Source organism: Lissotriton vulgaris, chromosome 9 (assembly GCF_964263255.1).
Source record: "Lissotriton vulgaris chromosome 9, aLisVul1.2, whole genome shotgun sequence".
In the NCBI taxonomy this organism is placed as follows: domain Eukaryota; kingdom Metazoa; phylum Chordata; class Amphibia; order Caudata; family Salamandridae; genus Lissotriton; species Lissotriton vulgaris.
The window spans coordinates 1228471063-1228484198 of NC_141697.1; the positions used below are offsets into that span (position 1 = coordinate 1228471063).

At 43.7% G+C, this 13136-nt stretch overlaps 1 protein-coding gene across 1 annotated transcript in view; it reads right to left on the minus strand.

Annotated features, from left to right (window-relative positions):
* LOC147693116 (uncharacterized) overlaps positions 1 to 12789 on the minus strand; it is a 133217-nt gene extending 120428 nt beyond the window's left edge. Inside the window, exons 1-2 of the mRNA XM_086939365.1 lie at positions 12662 to 12789; positions 166 to 216 (exon numbers count right to left, since the gene is read on the minus strand). Of these exons, the coding sequence (XP_086795491.1) occupies positions 166 to 216; positions 12662 to 12725 (115 nt within the window). The 5' untranslated portion in view covers positions 12726 to 12789. The remainder of the gene's footprint in view (positions 1 to 165; positions 217 to 12661) is intronic.
* Positions 12790 to 13136: the final 347 nt, after the last annotated feature.

Genomic DNA, 13136 nt, shown 5'->3' on the forward strand with positions numbered 1-13136 from the left:
TATTTGCTTTTTGTCCATCTAATGTTTTCTCTTTCAAAATAAAGTTGCATTTAATGCCTATTGGAACCAATCTTCGCAGGACAAAGTCATCACATTGGAAAGGCTGGCAAGGGGATCCTTTCTGAGAAGTCACAAATTATGCAAGTTTTGGTTTTATTAGCTCACCCTTCGAGGACGCGGTGCTAGAATTCTCTCTCCCAGCAGTTATTCTGTTTCCTGCAAAACAAGAGGAAAAATGTATTTCTCAATTAAATGTTATTGAACCTTTTTGAAGTTTGCATTTTATGCACAGGAATACACAATTTCAAATCATACAGAAAAGTATGTACATCAGTGTGAAACATATTGAAGGTATTAGGGCATCCTACACACCACGGCACGTGTCATCCGGGGCCTAAAGAAATTGACCACATCTCACCAACCCCCATCCTGAAAGAACTCCATTGGATCCCTTTTCCATCCCACACCATCTTCAAACCAACTGCATCATTTACAAACTCATCACGACCAGCATATTGCTTATCCTGCAGATAAGCGATCCATCTTTGGCGGTTCCTGGCACACCCCCAGGCAGGAATTAAACTGTGAGCTGAGCAATGTAAAAAGAAAAAATTAAGACAGGAGGCCTTTTCAATCCATGTCCCCAGGATCTGGAGCAACATCCAAATATCCATCAGGACCGCCCAAAAGCTTCTCCAGTTGAGGAAAGAGTTCATGACAGATGTCTTTATAAAACAATACATCACAGTGCATTCACTGTCTGCAACCCAGCTTCCTCTCCTATTACTTGTTGACTTCATGCCTTTTTTTGACCACGTACATTGCTCCTCTGCCTTTTCACTAGGTTTTAGAAAGCATAAACATACATGACACTGGTACATTTTGATATGCCTGATTCAGGAGGGGGTCGCCATGAATTCGCAATTGGCTGGGCTCTAACAGGTAGCGGTTGAGAAGCAACTTTACAATTGGACTTCAAAGTTCTCCCATAGTACATTTGTGGGAACAATGGGGAATTTTAAACAATAATGGTCAGTACTATTGTCAGGATTCCCCGGCCGCTGGTAGATCACTGCCTGCAGTGCGAGTCTGTAATGGGCTCGAAAACTACATTTCCCATGATCCTTAGCGCGGCGCGCTGGAATGACGCTATGCGACTGGAAGGAATATCATGGCGTTCTCGGAGAGAAACTCTGCCGATTATTCTTCCTGGCGAGCAAGATTGATTGATCGTGTTTCCTGTGTTATAGTTGGCGTTTGTCGTGGTGGGCTGAGGTAAGCTCACGTTATCGATTCTCTGGATCCGTGGATTACTTTGGAGGGGCTTAGGAAGCGCCCGCAACGAGAGCGGAGTACCGGTGTTCTCAGCACCAGTCTTGTGGATTACTGTGGAGGGGCTTAGGAAGCGCCCGCATCAAGAGTGGAGAACGCTGTTACAGGTTTTCCACTGGTCGGGGGGGTGCTTGTGTTTGCGTGCATTCCTGGGGAACACTGCGTACGTTTACCTGCTCAACAACAAACTACGGGGAGTGTGAATCTCCTATCCCTGCCGGACACCTAGGCTTAGGTGCCGCATGTTCATATATGAACGTTTCGTCCCTGTTGGCGCCTGCAGAGAAGTATCTGCATAGACGCTGTGTTTACTGCATTTTTTGCTTTGCGCTGGGCATATTTTCTGTTGCTAGTTGCTTACCAGGAACATACTTGGTGAACTCCGTTTAGGGGTTGTATGAATAGTGTAGGGGTTGACTCTTTCGCTTCCTGCGCTGACCCTTGACCTTGCTGTTCATACATATCCTCGGAGGGGGAAACCTTACGATCACTGTAGGAAGATACCGGAAAGGAGTGATATTTACTTATTTTGTATCCTGGGGCATTCTGGTTTACTTCGTCCCCATTTTGGGTAGGTGTACCTACATCTCCTCTGTTCATTTGACTAATGTTACCGAAAGGGGAAAAGACAGTGGTTTACTTATGTTTTCTTTTGTTGTGTCTTTAAGTAGGAAAACCAGGGGATTTAGAAGAAGCCCTTTATATCACTCTTTGTTTCTGCATACCTGTAGGATATTGCAGGTGAGAAAAAGCGTAGCGTATTGTATAGTTAAGTTACCAGCTGAGGGTTACCATTCTACTCATCCCATGCTTTCTATATCTACAGGTTTCCGGTTCCAGTTGCCCAGCTGTTCCCCTCCGGACCTATCTTTTTCCCCCGCTTGATCTCCTTAATAGTCTGTGACCTTGATAGCCAGACTTGGGATGATCTAGAGGTGGGCCCCCTTTATAGCATCAAACCAATCCTGAGGAGCAACAACGAAAGACCTGACAACTATTCCCTAAAATGGGATATCATTTACAGAATGTTTGAAGGGCATTTTAGGCAACATGACAGAAGGAATTTTCAGGGAATTTTTAAAAGCACTTTGGACTAGCATCTTAGTTGAAAACAGTTTTAAAAGGTGAACTTGAAACCACACGCAATCAGAAACCCCAGTCTAAGCAGGATAGAAGTTACTGGCTTTCCCTCTGGGTTTTTGAGGTCCCCCGCAAGGACATTTTCCCTGGGTGCATGAGCGTTACAAGAATGTTTATTCATCTGGGGGATGGGCTTTCCCTCTCAGTGTAACTTACATTGTAATCCAGGTAGTGATTCCTGCCAGGGTCTTCGCCATTTCCGCCTTTGATCTCGGACTCTCTGACCAAGGCACCTTTACCAACATTGTCTTAGGATCTAAGATTCCAATTTTCCAATTATGTGGCAAGATGATTGTCACTTATCAGTTACTGCATGATCTGATGTTCCTTTCTAATCCAGAAGACACCAATTATTGAAGAATAATTTGGATATGTTATCTGTTGATGTCGGTAACTGGTCATAATATCGAAATTCAAATATCGACTGACAGTAACATCGATTTTCTTGATCGATAATACCACTATATCAATGTATTTAATATTGATGACAAAAATATATAATTTGTTTTGTTGAAAATATCGAAATATAAAATATCGAGTCCAAAATATCGCTATAAGAAAATATTGTTTTTTAGTGTTGTAAAAAATATACCCCAAAAATTATATAGAATGTATAAAATATAATTTTATGAAAATGTTGAAATGTATTTTGTAATATTAAAATATTGTTTTTTTTTAATTAATGGTTGCAGTAAATTGCATTAAAATATTAATTGTAATATGAATTTTAGGAGCGGAATGTTGGGTTACTAGGGGATAAGGGTGGAGAGTGTTTTAAAAAGATTAGTTTAAAAAAAATTACATGTAAAATGTATATTTGAAATGTTGTTTTATGAGTGGTATGTTGGGTAATTAGGGGATAAGGGTGGGAAATATTTCAACAATATACGTTTAAAATTTAAATTAAAAAATGAAATTCGAAATTTGAAATGTTGTTTTTGGAGCAGGATGTTGGTTTGTTAGGGGGATAAGGGTGGGGAGGGCTTTACAAATATCAGTTTAAAAATTTTAATTAAATTTAAATTAGAAATTTGAAATGTTGTTTAAGGAGTGGGATGTTGTGTTAGTAGGGGATAAAGTTGGGGAGTGTTTTAAAATTATTTAAAATGTACAATTTAAAATTACATTTAAATTTGAAATTTGAAATGTTTTATGAGTAGGATGTTACGTTAGTAGGGGATAAGGTTGGGAGTGTTTTAAAATATTAGTTTTACATTGGAAATATTTATTTTAATTTAGAATTGAAATTATAAATTTTGTTTGAGGAACTGGATGTTGACTTATTAGGGGATAAGGGTGGGGAGAATTTAAAATAATAAGAAATCTTAAATACATTTGGAAATTCAAATTTAACATTAAAAAGGAAGTAGGTGTGGATTGTTGTTTTATTATGGGATAAGGGTGTGGTACTAGTTTTTTACATTTAAAAAAAAGAAAAAACAGAAGAAATGAATAATTGTTTTTGGAAGTTGGATGTAGTGTTTTTGGACAATGTGGATGAGAAGTGTTTAAACAAATATAAAATAAATTATAGAAATTCAAACTAAAAAAGTATGTACATTTTTATTTTTATTATTAAAATGTATATTATTTATAGTTAATATTGCTAAATTAACAATTTAATAAATGTATTATCGATTGTTTTAATTACATTGAATGTTATAGACAAAATATATTGATAAAGATTTATTTATATTTATATTAAAGATCAGGATTTTTCTAAATAGTCTAAGTTATAAAAAGGTTTTTAACTATTTATTAAAAACTTTATAAAATATTGTATGAAATCTTTAGATTTAGTCTATTTGTGGAATTTTAATATTATGTAAAAGTTTTAATTTTAAAATAATTTAGATAAAATAATGTTTAAAGTCAAACATGTTCCTTGAATTATTAATAATTGTAGTGGGAATATTGAAATAAATATCTTTAGTGTCCTTTGCCTTCCCTCATGTAATAGAAAGTGGAGTGTGAATAGTTAATTATATCAGTTTATTGGCATGACCTTCCCTGATTTAATAATAGCAAGAGTGGGAATAGTAAGTTGCATATCTTAGTGTCCAGCACCCTCCCTGACTTAATACTGACTGGAGTGGGAATGGTAAATTATATATCTTTAGTATCCAGCACCTTCCCTGACTTAAGACTGACTGGAGTGGGAATAATAATGTATATATCTTGAGGGTCCAGCACCCTCCCTGACTTAATACTGACTTGAGTCGGAATAGTAAATTATTTATCTTTAGTATCCAGCACCTTCCCGGACATAGGGCACTATTTCGATGGTGGGCAGACCGTAACGGTATGTGGGGCCCCTCGCCAGGGGTGCGGCGGTCCCTGGCGGGTTCATCCTGCATTGTTTACATTGCAGCGGTGGTGCTGCTAGCAGTACCACCACAATGTAAAATCAGCATGTTGTGCATTTGTGTGCACAACGTGACAGGCACCATGTGATGCCTGCCACCTTTTGCATGCAAATGTCAGGGGTACCATGGGTACTCCCCAAGTGCAACGGACCCCCAAAGAAAAGACTGCATGCCTTTCCATGGTGGCAGAAAAGTTAATAATATAACATTAGTGTCCAGCACTTTCCCTGACTTAATACTGACTGGAGTGGGAAAAATAATTTATATATATGGCGGCAAAAAAGTCAATTATATAACTTTAGTGTCCAGCACTTTCCCCGACTTAATACTGACTGGAGTGGGAATAATAATGTATATATCTTTAGTGTCCAGGCACCTTCGCTGACTCCCCTCACACAGTCACATATGTTTGCACAGACACACCTACAATTCCACTCAGACACTCATACACCCACTCACACACCCATACAGTGACTCCCACATCCAGTCACAGACCCTCTCAGAGATTTATGGACTCAGTCAGTCACTCAAACACTCAGAAACCCCCACTCCCACTCACAAACTCAGTCAGATAAACACACACCCACTCACTCACCAAGTCAAGGCTCATGCATCAAATCACAGAACCTCCCAAACACTTGTCCTCCCAGTCACAGACCCAATCAGACATTTATGCATTCACCCATTCACTCACCCACTCAGACTTATGCTCTCTTGCACAGACCCATTGAGACACTCATACAACCACTTACAGATCCACTCAGACACTCATACATCCACTAAGAGACCCACTCAGACACTCACACACCTATACACTCACTCACACAGTCACTCATAGCCCCACTCAGAGACTTAGGCACCAAATCAGTTATACACTCAGAGACTCATGTACCCACTCACAGTCACACTCAGAGACCCATGCACCCACTGACAGAACCACTCAGAGACTCATGCTGGAAGTCATAGACCCACTGAGAGACTCATGAACTAACTCACTGATCCACTCAGACACTCATGCACCCATTCACTCACCTACTTGGACACTCACTTAGTCACTCATTTATCCACTCCAAGATCAAGTCAGACAGTCAAATACTTACTTACATTTGCACAAAGACACTCATGCACCTTCTCGTAGATGAAATGAGAGACTTACGCAACCAATAACAGACCCACTGGGACACTCATGCACCAACTCATAGATGCACTGAGGCAGTCACACCTTTTCTTTCAGAAGTATTGATAGACTGACACACCATCTCACAGATCCTCTCAAATACTTATACAGTGAATGAGAGACTTACTGAAACAGTGATGCATGTAGTCATAGATTACACTGAAAAAGTTAAACACTGATTTATAGAGTTATTAAGGGAGTTGTACATGCTAGTATACAGTCATTTAGATAGTAATGTGTTTAGTGTGTTCGTTATAATCCATTTTGCAGTTATAGTTTTTGAATGAGGTGATGGCTATTGAATGTCTGCATTTGTTTTGTCATTTCGTGACGTATTCGCGGTGACCGCAGCTACCAATATCATTGCGACGCCTGGCACCACCGAGAAAACGGAAAATAGTCTTTGATGACGAGTTTTCTGGATACTACAAAAATATGAGCTTGAAAAGTAGACTAATAAAGTTCTACTGTTAAATATACTGTATGTCAATGTGGAAGCATTTCTAGAGCACAAACAGTAACTCTAAGGGTTGTCCTGGAACTAATGCACAATGTGTCTATATATATGTGGTACACTGTGTAAAAATCATGCGCTCTTCTCGACTACCGATGTCATCACGACGATGTCGGTAGTCGCAAATATTTGTTTTGTAAAGTTGGTTTTCTCCTAAATTGATCACAAGATGGAGTTAAAAAAATCTTACTAAATATTTAGACTTAAACTTTATTCAAAAAATGACTTTAAGTGTATTTTTTGTATGTGAAATACATTTACTAATCACAGATTCTCTACAGTAAATCTGACAATGTTGTGCCGACTCAAAACAGTCTTACAAATAAAACCAGTTAATAATGTACTTTCTGATAAACACATATCAAATCAAAAATTGAGTGGAACGTGTCTGAGGCCCGTTTTTTGGCATGGGGTATCTCCGACCACTCCCCGTTGTGGGTCTCGTTTGATTTTAACATCGTCCTGTCTGACCGGCCGGTGGCGATTAACCCATGGTATTTCTGTAATCTCAAGACTCGTGCGCTCCTTGCTAAGGCCATCGACCTCTACTTCTCGGAGAATGTGGGCTCGGTTGGCTCGGCTATTACCTTGTGGGAGGCTTTCAAGACTGTGTTAAGGGGTGAGGCTCTTGCTCTCATTGCAGAGGCCAGGCGAGTCAGAGATGCCGACCTCACGTGTATTGAAGATGAGGTTTTGCGCCTCGAGTCCCGACTGGGACCTGAGCCCCGACCCCTCTCTTTTACATGCCCTTTCCCTTAAACAGACGGAATACCATGATCTTGCCACGAATGCTGCCCTTACCCTGGCCAAGGAACAGCAAGGTCGTATCTACGACGTTGGGGATAAAGCTGGGAAACTGCTGGCTTGGCTGGACAGGCGCGATATGGCTAGCCGCGTGGTGCCTGAGATCTTGGGCAACGACGGGGTCGCCGTCACGGACCCAAGTGCTATTGCCGAGTCCTTTGCTGATTATTTCCGGGGTGTCTACACTTCCAACTCAGACCGCTCCGAGGCTGACTCTGCTGCGTTCCTCTCAACGATTGACCTTCCCTGTCTTTCTGAAGAGGACCGTGCCGACTTAGATCGAGACATATCCGCTAACGAGATCGCCTTGGCGATCCGTGCACTAAGGTCGGGTAAAGCGACTGGCCCCAATGGTATTCCGGTCGAGTTATACAAAATTCGACCGGATGTGGTATCCACGCACCTGCGGACTATGTTTTTGAAGACACTGGACGAGGGCCTCCTCCCCTTAGATCAGAGGCTGGCCACCATCGTGGTTATTCACAAAGAGGGAAAACCGAGAGACGTGTGCCGATCCTATCGCTATATTTCTCTCCTCAATGTAGAGCCTAAGATCCTAGCCAAACTGCTTGCTAATCAACTGGTTGGAGTCATCGGTGATTTGGTGCACCTGGACCAGTCGGGTTTCATTCCCCGCCGTAACACTGCCCTTAACCTGCGTCGGCTCCATGGTGTTATGGCCAGAGGCCACACCCTCGAGGAACCGGCGGTGCTTGCCTCTCTTGATGCCACGATGGCTTTTGACTCGCTTGAGTGGAGTTATCTCTGGGCGGTGCTGGCTAAGCTTGGATTTGGACCGGTCTTTGTTAGTTGGGTGCAACTCCTTTACGCTTGCCCGTTGGCTAATGTCACAGTCAATGGCCGCGTGTCGGCGTCCTTTGCCCTTCACCGAGGTACCAGGCAGGGTTGCCCCCTGTCACCTCTCCTGTTTGCCTTGGCTCTTGAGCCGCTTGCGGCCATGCTACGTACACACCCGGACTTACATGGCATAACCTGGGCCCCGGGCTTTGAAGATAGAGTTTCCCTGTACGCAGATGATATTCTGCTCTACCTTACTTCCCCCTGCAAGTCGCTCATTGTGGCATGCGACGTGCTCAGGCTTTTTGGACGCCACTCTGGCCTGGTCATCAACTGGGCCAAGTCTTCTCTTTACATTCTAAAGGGGGACACACCGCGCCTCCCCAGAGGCTGCAATATCCAGATGGCCGGACAGGGCTTTAAGTACCTGGGAATATACATTTCCGGTAGTTCTAAGGCGCGATACGACCACAATCTGCTCCCCCCTCTCCAGCGGCTGCGGAGAGACGTGGATAGCTGGCGCAGGCTCCCGCTCTCTCTCCTGGGCCGGGCATCATTGTTCAAAATGATGTCCTTGCCCAGGTTCCTGTATGCCTTGCAGAACACTCAGGACCCGGTCCCGGCCCGTTATTTTCGGGAGATTGAGAGTTTGCAATGGGCCTTGCTCTGGGATGGTCGACCCCGTGTCGCCATCCAGAAGCTCACGTTACCGTGGTACGACGGGGGCATAGCCCTACCGGATGTACGTCGGTAGTATTGGTCCTCTCAGCTCGCTGCTATCAACCACGGCTTCTACGGCCCTACTGATAGCCCAGGCTACGCAATGGACAGGTGGCTCTTACGCGGTAGCAACTACTATCGTGCCCTGTATTCTAGATCCTTTGATCGGCGCTTGTCAGGCCCGACCAAGGCAGCGGTTCACATTTGGCGGACGATCACTAAAGCGCAGGGTTGGCAGGGCAGACTGACTAGGTTTACCCCACTGTACGACTCTGATATCTTGGGCAGGCTGTGGCACACCAAGGGTTTCGACAAATGGGATCTCATAGGCATCTCCAGGGTGGAAGATATGGTTATTAAGGGCGAAGTCAAGACCTTTCCTCAACTACAGGCCGAATACCGTTTGGGCGATTCAGAGTCTTTCCGCTACGCCCAGCTGAGACACGCGTTGCTCTCTGCCAAGCCGACGGAGGGAGAGATCCCCGAAAGCTCCCCCTTGGAGGACAGGATACTGGATGGCCATATGCCTGACAGTGCTATTTCCCTGTCCTATAAGAAATTGATTAATGTTCGGACTGATCTCCTCCTGTGCTTGCGAGACCAATGGACGGCGGACGGCCTGGAACTTGACGATGAGGACTGGCAGAGTGCAGTGTCCTCCCCTAAGGAGGTCGCTATCTCCTCACGTCTCCGACTGGTGCAATTCAAAATCCTTCACCGGGTGTATGTCACCGGCCCTCGGCTCTTGCATATGGGATTCTTGCCAGATGGCCTTTGTCGTCGAGGTTGTGGTGCTCTCGCAACCTTTTTACATATTCTGTGGGAATGCCCCGTCATTGCCCCCTATTGGGCGAGAGTGCACCGGATTATGGGAGAGGTGACTGGTGTGGTGTTGGCTGCAGAGGCGCGGAGGTGTCTCCTTAACGTTTGGGAACCGTCTGACCACAACACGGCGCAGACTCGTTGGGTGACATTGGGCAATATGGTTGCCAAGCGTGATATTGCTCAAAAGTGGGGTGCTGCTACAGCCCCCCTGGTGGTACAATGGAAAGCCAACATGGATTGGTGCATGTTCCGAGAAAAGACGGTCTATGTAGCCAGGGGGAGGCCTCAGACATGGAATAAAGTGTGGGGGGCATGGAATGCGTACAGGGGCGATGTGTGCCTGCCGCCGGAACCTGTCCCTCTGGACGAACACTTATCACCGTAACCTGTGACACCAACTGTTTTATGCTGTTTGTACTTCTCCTGCTTTTTCCTCCCCCCCTTCCTATCCTACCATTCATTCTTTTTATTGATTCTCTACCTGTCCTCCTCTGCCTTTCGCCGACTCCTTGACGTCTCTAATGCTCCATTGCCACTCTCACGCGCCTTTTGGCGTTTCTTTTCTTGGTTTAGTTCTCTTTCTTAAAAAACAAAAAACAACCTGCAATGTTCTGATGTGAATCACCTTGCACTTTTCTCCTCCTGATTCTATGCTGCCTTGCCTCCGGGATGTTAGGCTGAATAGCTGTGTGCTCTTTTATAATAAAGGTTTTAAAAATTCAAAAAAAAAAAAAATTGAGTGGAATATAATATACAATATAAAATTATACAAAGAAAATACAAAAATCTTAGTGCCTCGCTTAAAGAAATTAAGAAATTCAATTTGAAAAAATGCTTAGAAATTCACCGAAAATTCCAAAGGTTACAGGGATGTTATACTTGGCGATCAGCAAGAAATTAAGAAATTGAAAAAAAGGCTTGGAAATTCAGTGGAAAAAAAAGGTAACAGGGCCTTACCTTGACTCTCTCCGCCTTACCTTCAACTCTCTCACCTTACCTTCTCCTCTATCTGCCTTACCTTGACTCTCTCCGCCGTACCTTCTACTCTCTCTATCTTACCTTCCACTCTCTCTGCCTTACCTTTGAAGCTCTCTGCTTCACCTTTACTCTCTCCGCCTCTCCCTCTGATGTCATCCTCCCCCTAACTGTAATGCCTCCTGTAGGGTAATGATTTTGTGTATGTGAAGTAAGCTTGGACTGCTGCCCATGTGTGAGTCAATCAATCAATTTGTATTTGTATAGCGTGGCTAATCACCAACATGGATATCCAGGTGCTAGGCTCTGGGTGGGATCAGTCAAAAAGCCAGATCTTGAGATGTTTTATGAATTCCAGGAGAGAGGATGGTGTTTGGAGGTGGAGGGGAAGGTCATTCAAGTTTGGCAGCCTGGAAGGAGAAAATGTCCTCTGCTGTGGGTTTCGCAGATGCGGGGAGTGTGTGCGAGTGTGACAGAGGTGGAGAGCGGTGTCTGCTGGAATGGTGGAATTTCAGGCTGTGGTTGATGCATGCTGGAACTTGGTCATAGAAGGTTTTGTAGGCATTTATCAGAATCTTGTATTGGCAATTTGACTGGATGGGTAGCCAATGGAGGAGTGATGTGGGTCCATTTTGGGAGGCTGAGGAGGATTCTGCAGCTGAGTTCTGTATCATCTGGAGTCTCTTCAGGAGTTGGGTGGTGAGTCTTACGTATAGGTTTTTGCCGTAGTCCAGCCTCTAGGGCTTGAGGGATGGCTTTCCTGGTGTTGATGGGGAACCAGCTGAAGATCTTTCCGAACATGCGAAGGTTTGAGGAAGCAGGCAGAGGAGACTGCATTTATCTGGTAATTCATGGTGAGTTTGCTGTCCAGGATGATTTTGAGATTGCGGGGATTGTCTTTAGGTGTGGGTCTGAGTTCTTGAGATCGCTGGGCGGTTTCTTGAAGATGGGGTCTGACCTCTGTGTTTGTGTTCACTGGGGAAAATGGCTGTGGTGATGGAAGTGTTGATAATGGAGGTGACTTTGCTGCTTATTTCCTCGCTTCCAACATTGAAGAAGTGGTGGAGGCATGGGTCCGTGGGTGCTTTAGAGTGGATGGTGTTCATGATCGCTTTGGTGCTCCGTGTGGTAAGCTGTTTCCATGCAATGAGCGGGTGGTTGTGAGCGGCATCTGTTGGTCTGAAGAGGTTGTAGTGGTTGGTGGGTTGTGGTTCGAGGTTTCTGTAGATGGTGAAAATCTTATAGTGGAAGTAGCCCTCCAGGGAGTCGCTGAGTTCTCTGTTGCTGCTGGGCATAACTCACTAACAATGCTGATAAGTTATTTGCTGCTCTTGGAGCTGGCTTCATTGCTGTCTGCCAGGGTGACTCTTTCCATGTTTGGGTGTGTACTCAGATCTTGCACTCGTGCTGCTCTTCACTTCTTTGTAAAATGAGAACTTGCACTGCTCCTGCCATGCGGAGTCTTTTTTGTATTAGGGAAACTTTGCAAAACTCTTTTCACTCCAGAAAAGCCAAGACGTTTGACATTGCAGTGTGTTTTTGCTACAGTTTCATAAGTTAGCAAGAGCATCATAGTAGGAAGAAAATACAGCAAACCGCTACTAACATATGTCTCCTGATTGTGTGCAGATTTGTATATTTCTTCTCCTTCTGAGATTGACAACAAAACACCACTGATTTGCCGACCCCGCTGGCATCAGCCAGTCTCATGGACCAGATGAATTAATGGCAATCTGCCATTCCACAATCTAAAATGAGATTCAGCGACACTGAAATAAACTCAAAATCAAGAGCACCCTCAGAACTATAGGACGAGTGCCAAGCCTAATTTTACTTTACTCTATTTGGCTGTTATTGGAATTCATGTGCACAAAAGAGTCAAATCATTATTTAAAAAACATAAATAAATAACCTGTCATTGTTATCCCCTCTTTATTGGACACATACATTTGTGATAGTAAATATTAGATATTAAGATATTTGCAAACAAACCCTCCCTGCACTGCTCACCAGAAGAAGCAGACGTTGCTATCAGGAGTACCAGGAGTGCACGTGTCACATTCCATTCCATCATTGTGGCAGTTTTGCTATCCTCTTGGAAAGCCTCTGTATATGATCATGGCTCTTATTTATACTGTGATTCACATAGCACCATTGACGTCATGTTCCATTGAACTTCAAAACAAACAGCAATTCTATGCCAACTAATAACACGTTTAATAAAATCGTCTGATTTATCATGAGCCTCGGATTACATTTGGCATGTGAACTTTCCAGCTGCTTCGCAGGTGTGAGGGTTTGCTGGAGAGGTGTTTTTTCAACTCCAGATCAAATGAACAAACATTGAAAAAGTTACCCATGTGCTGGGTTCCATCAGGCACATGTGGGTTACCGGTGAGTGCCAGGCTGTCTGCAGTCACCCAGGTACCACTCAAGAAGGCAGGGTCTCTTCATTTCTGAATAACACCTTCAGGAGCCATTAAAT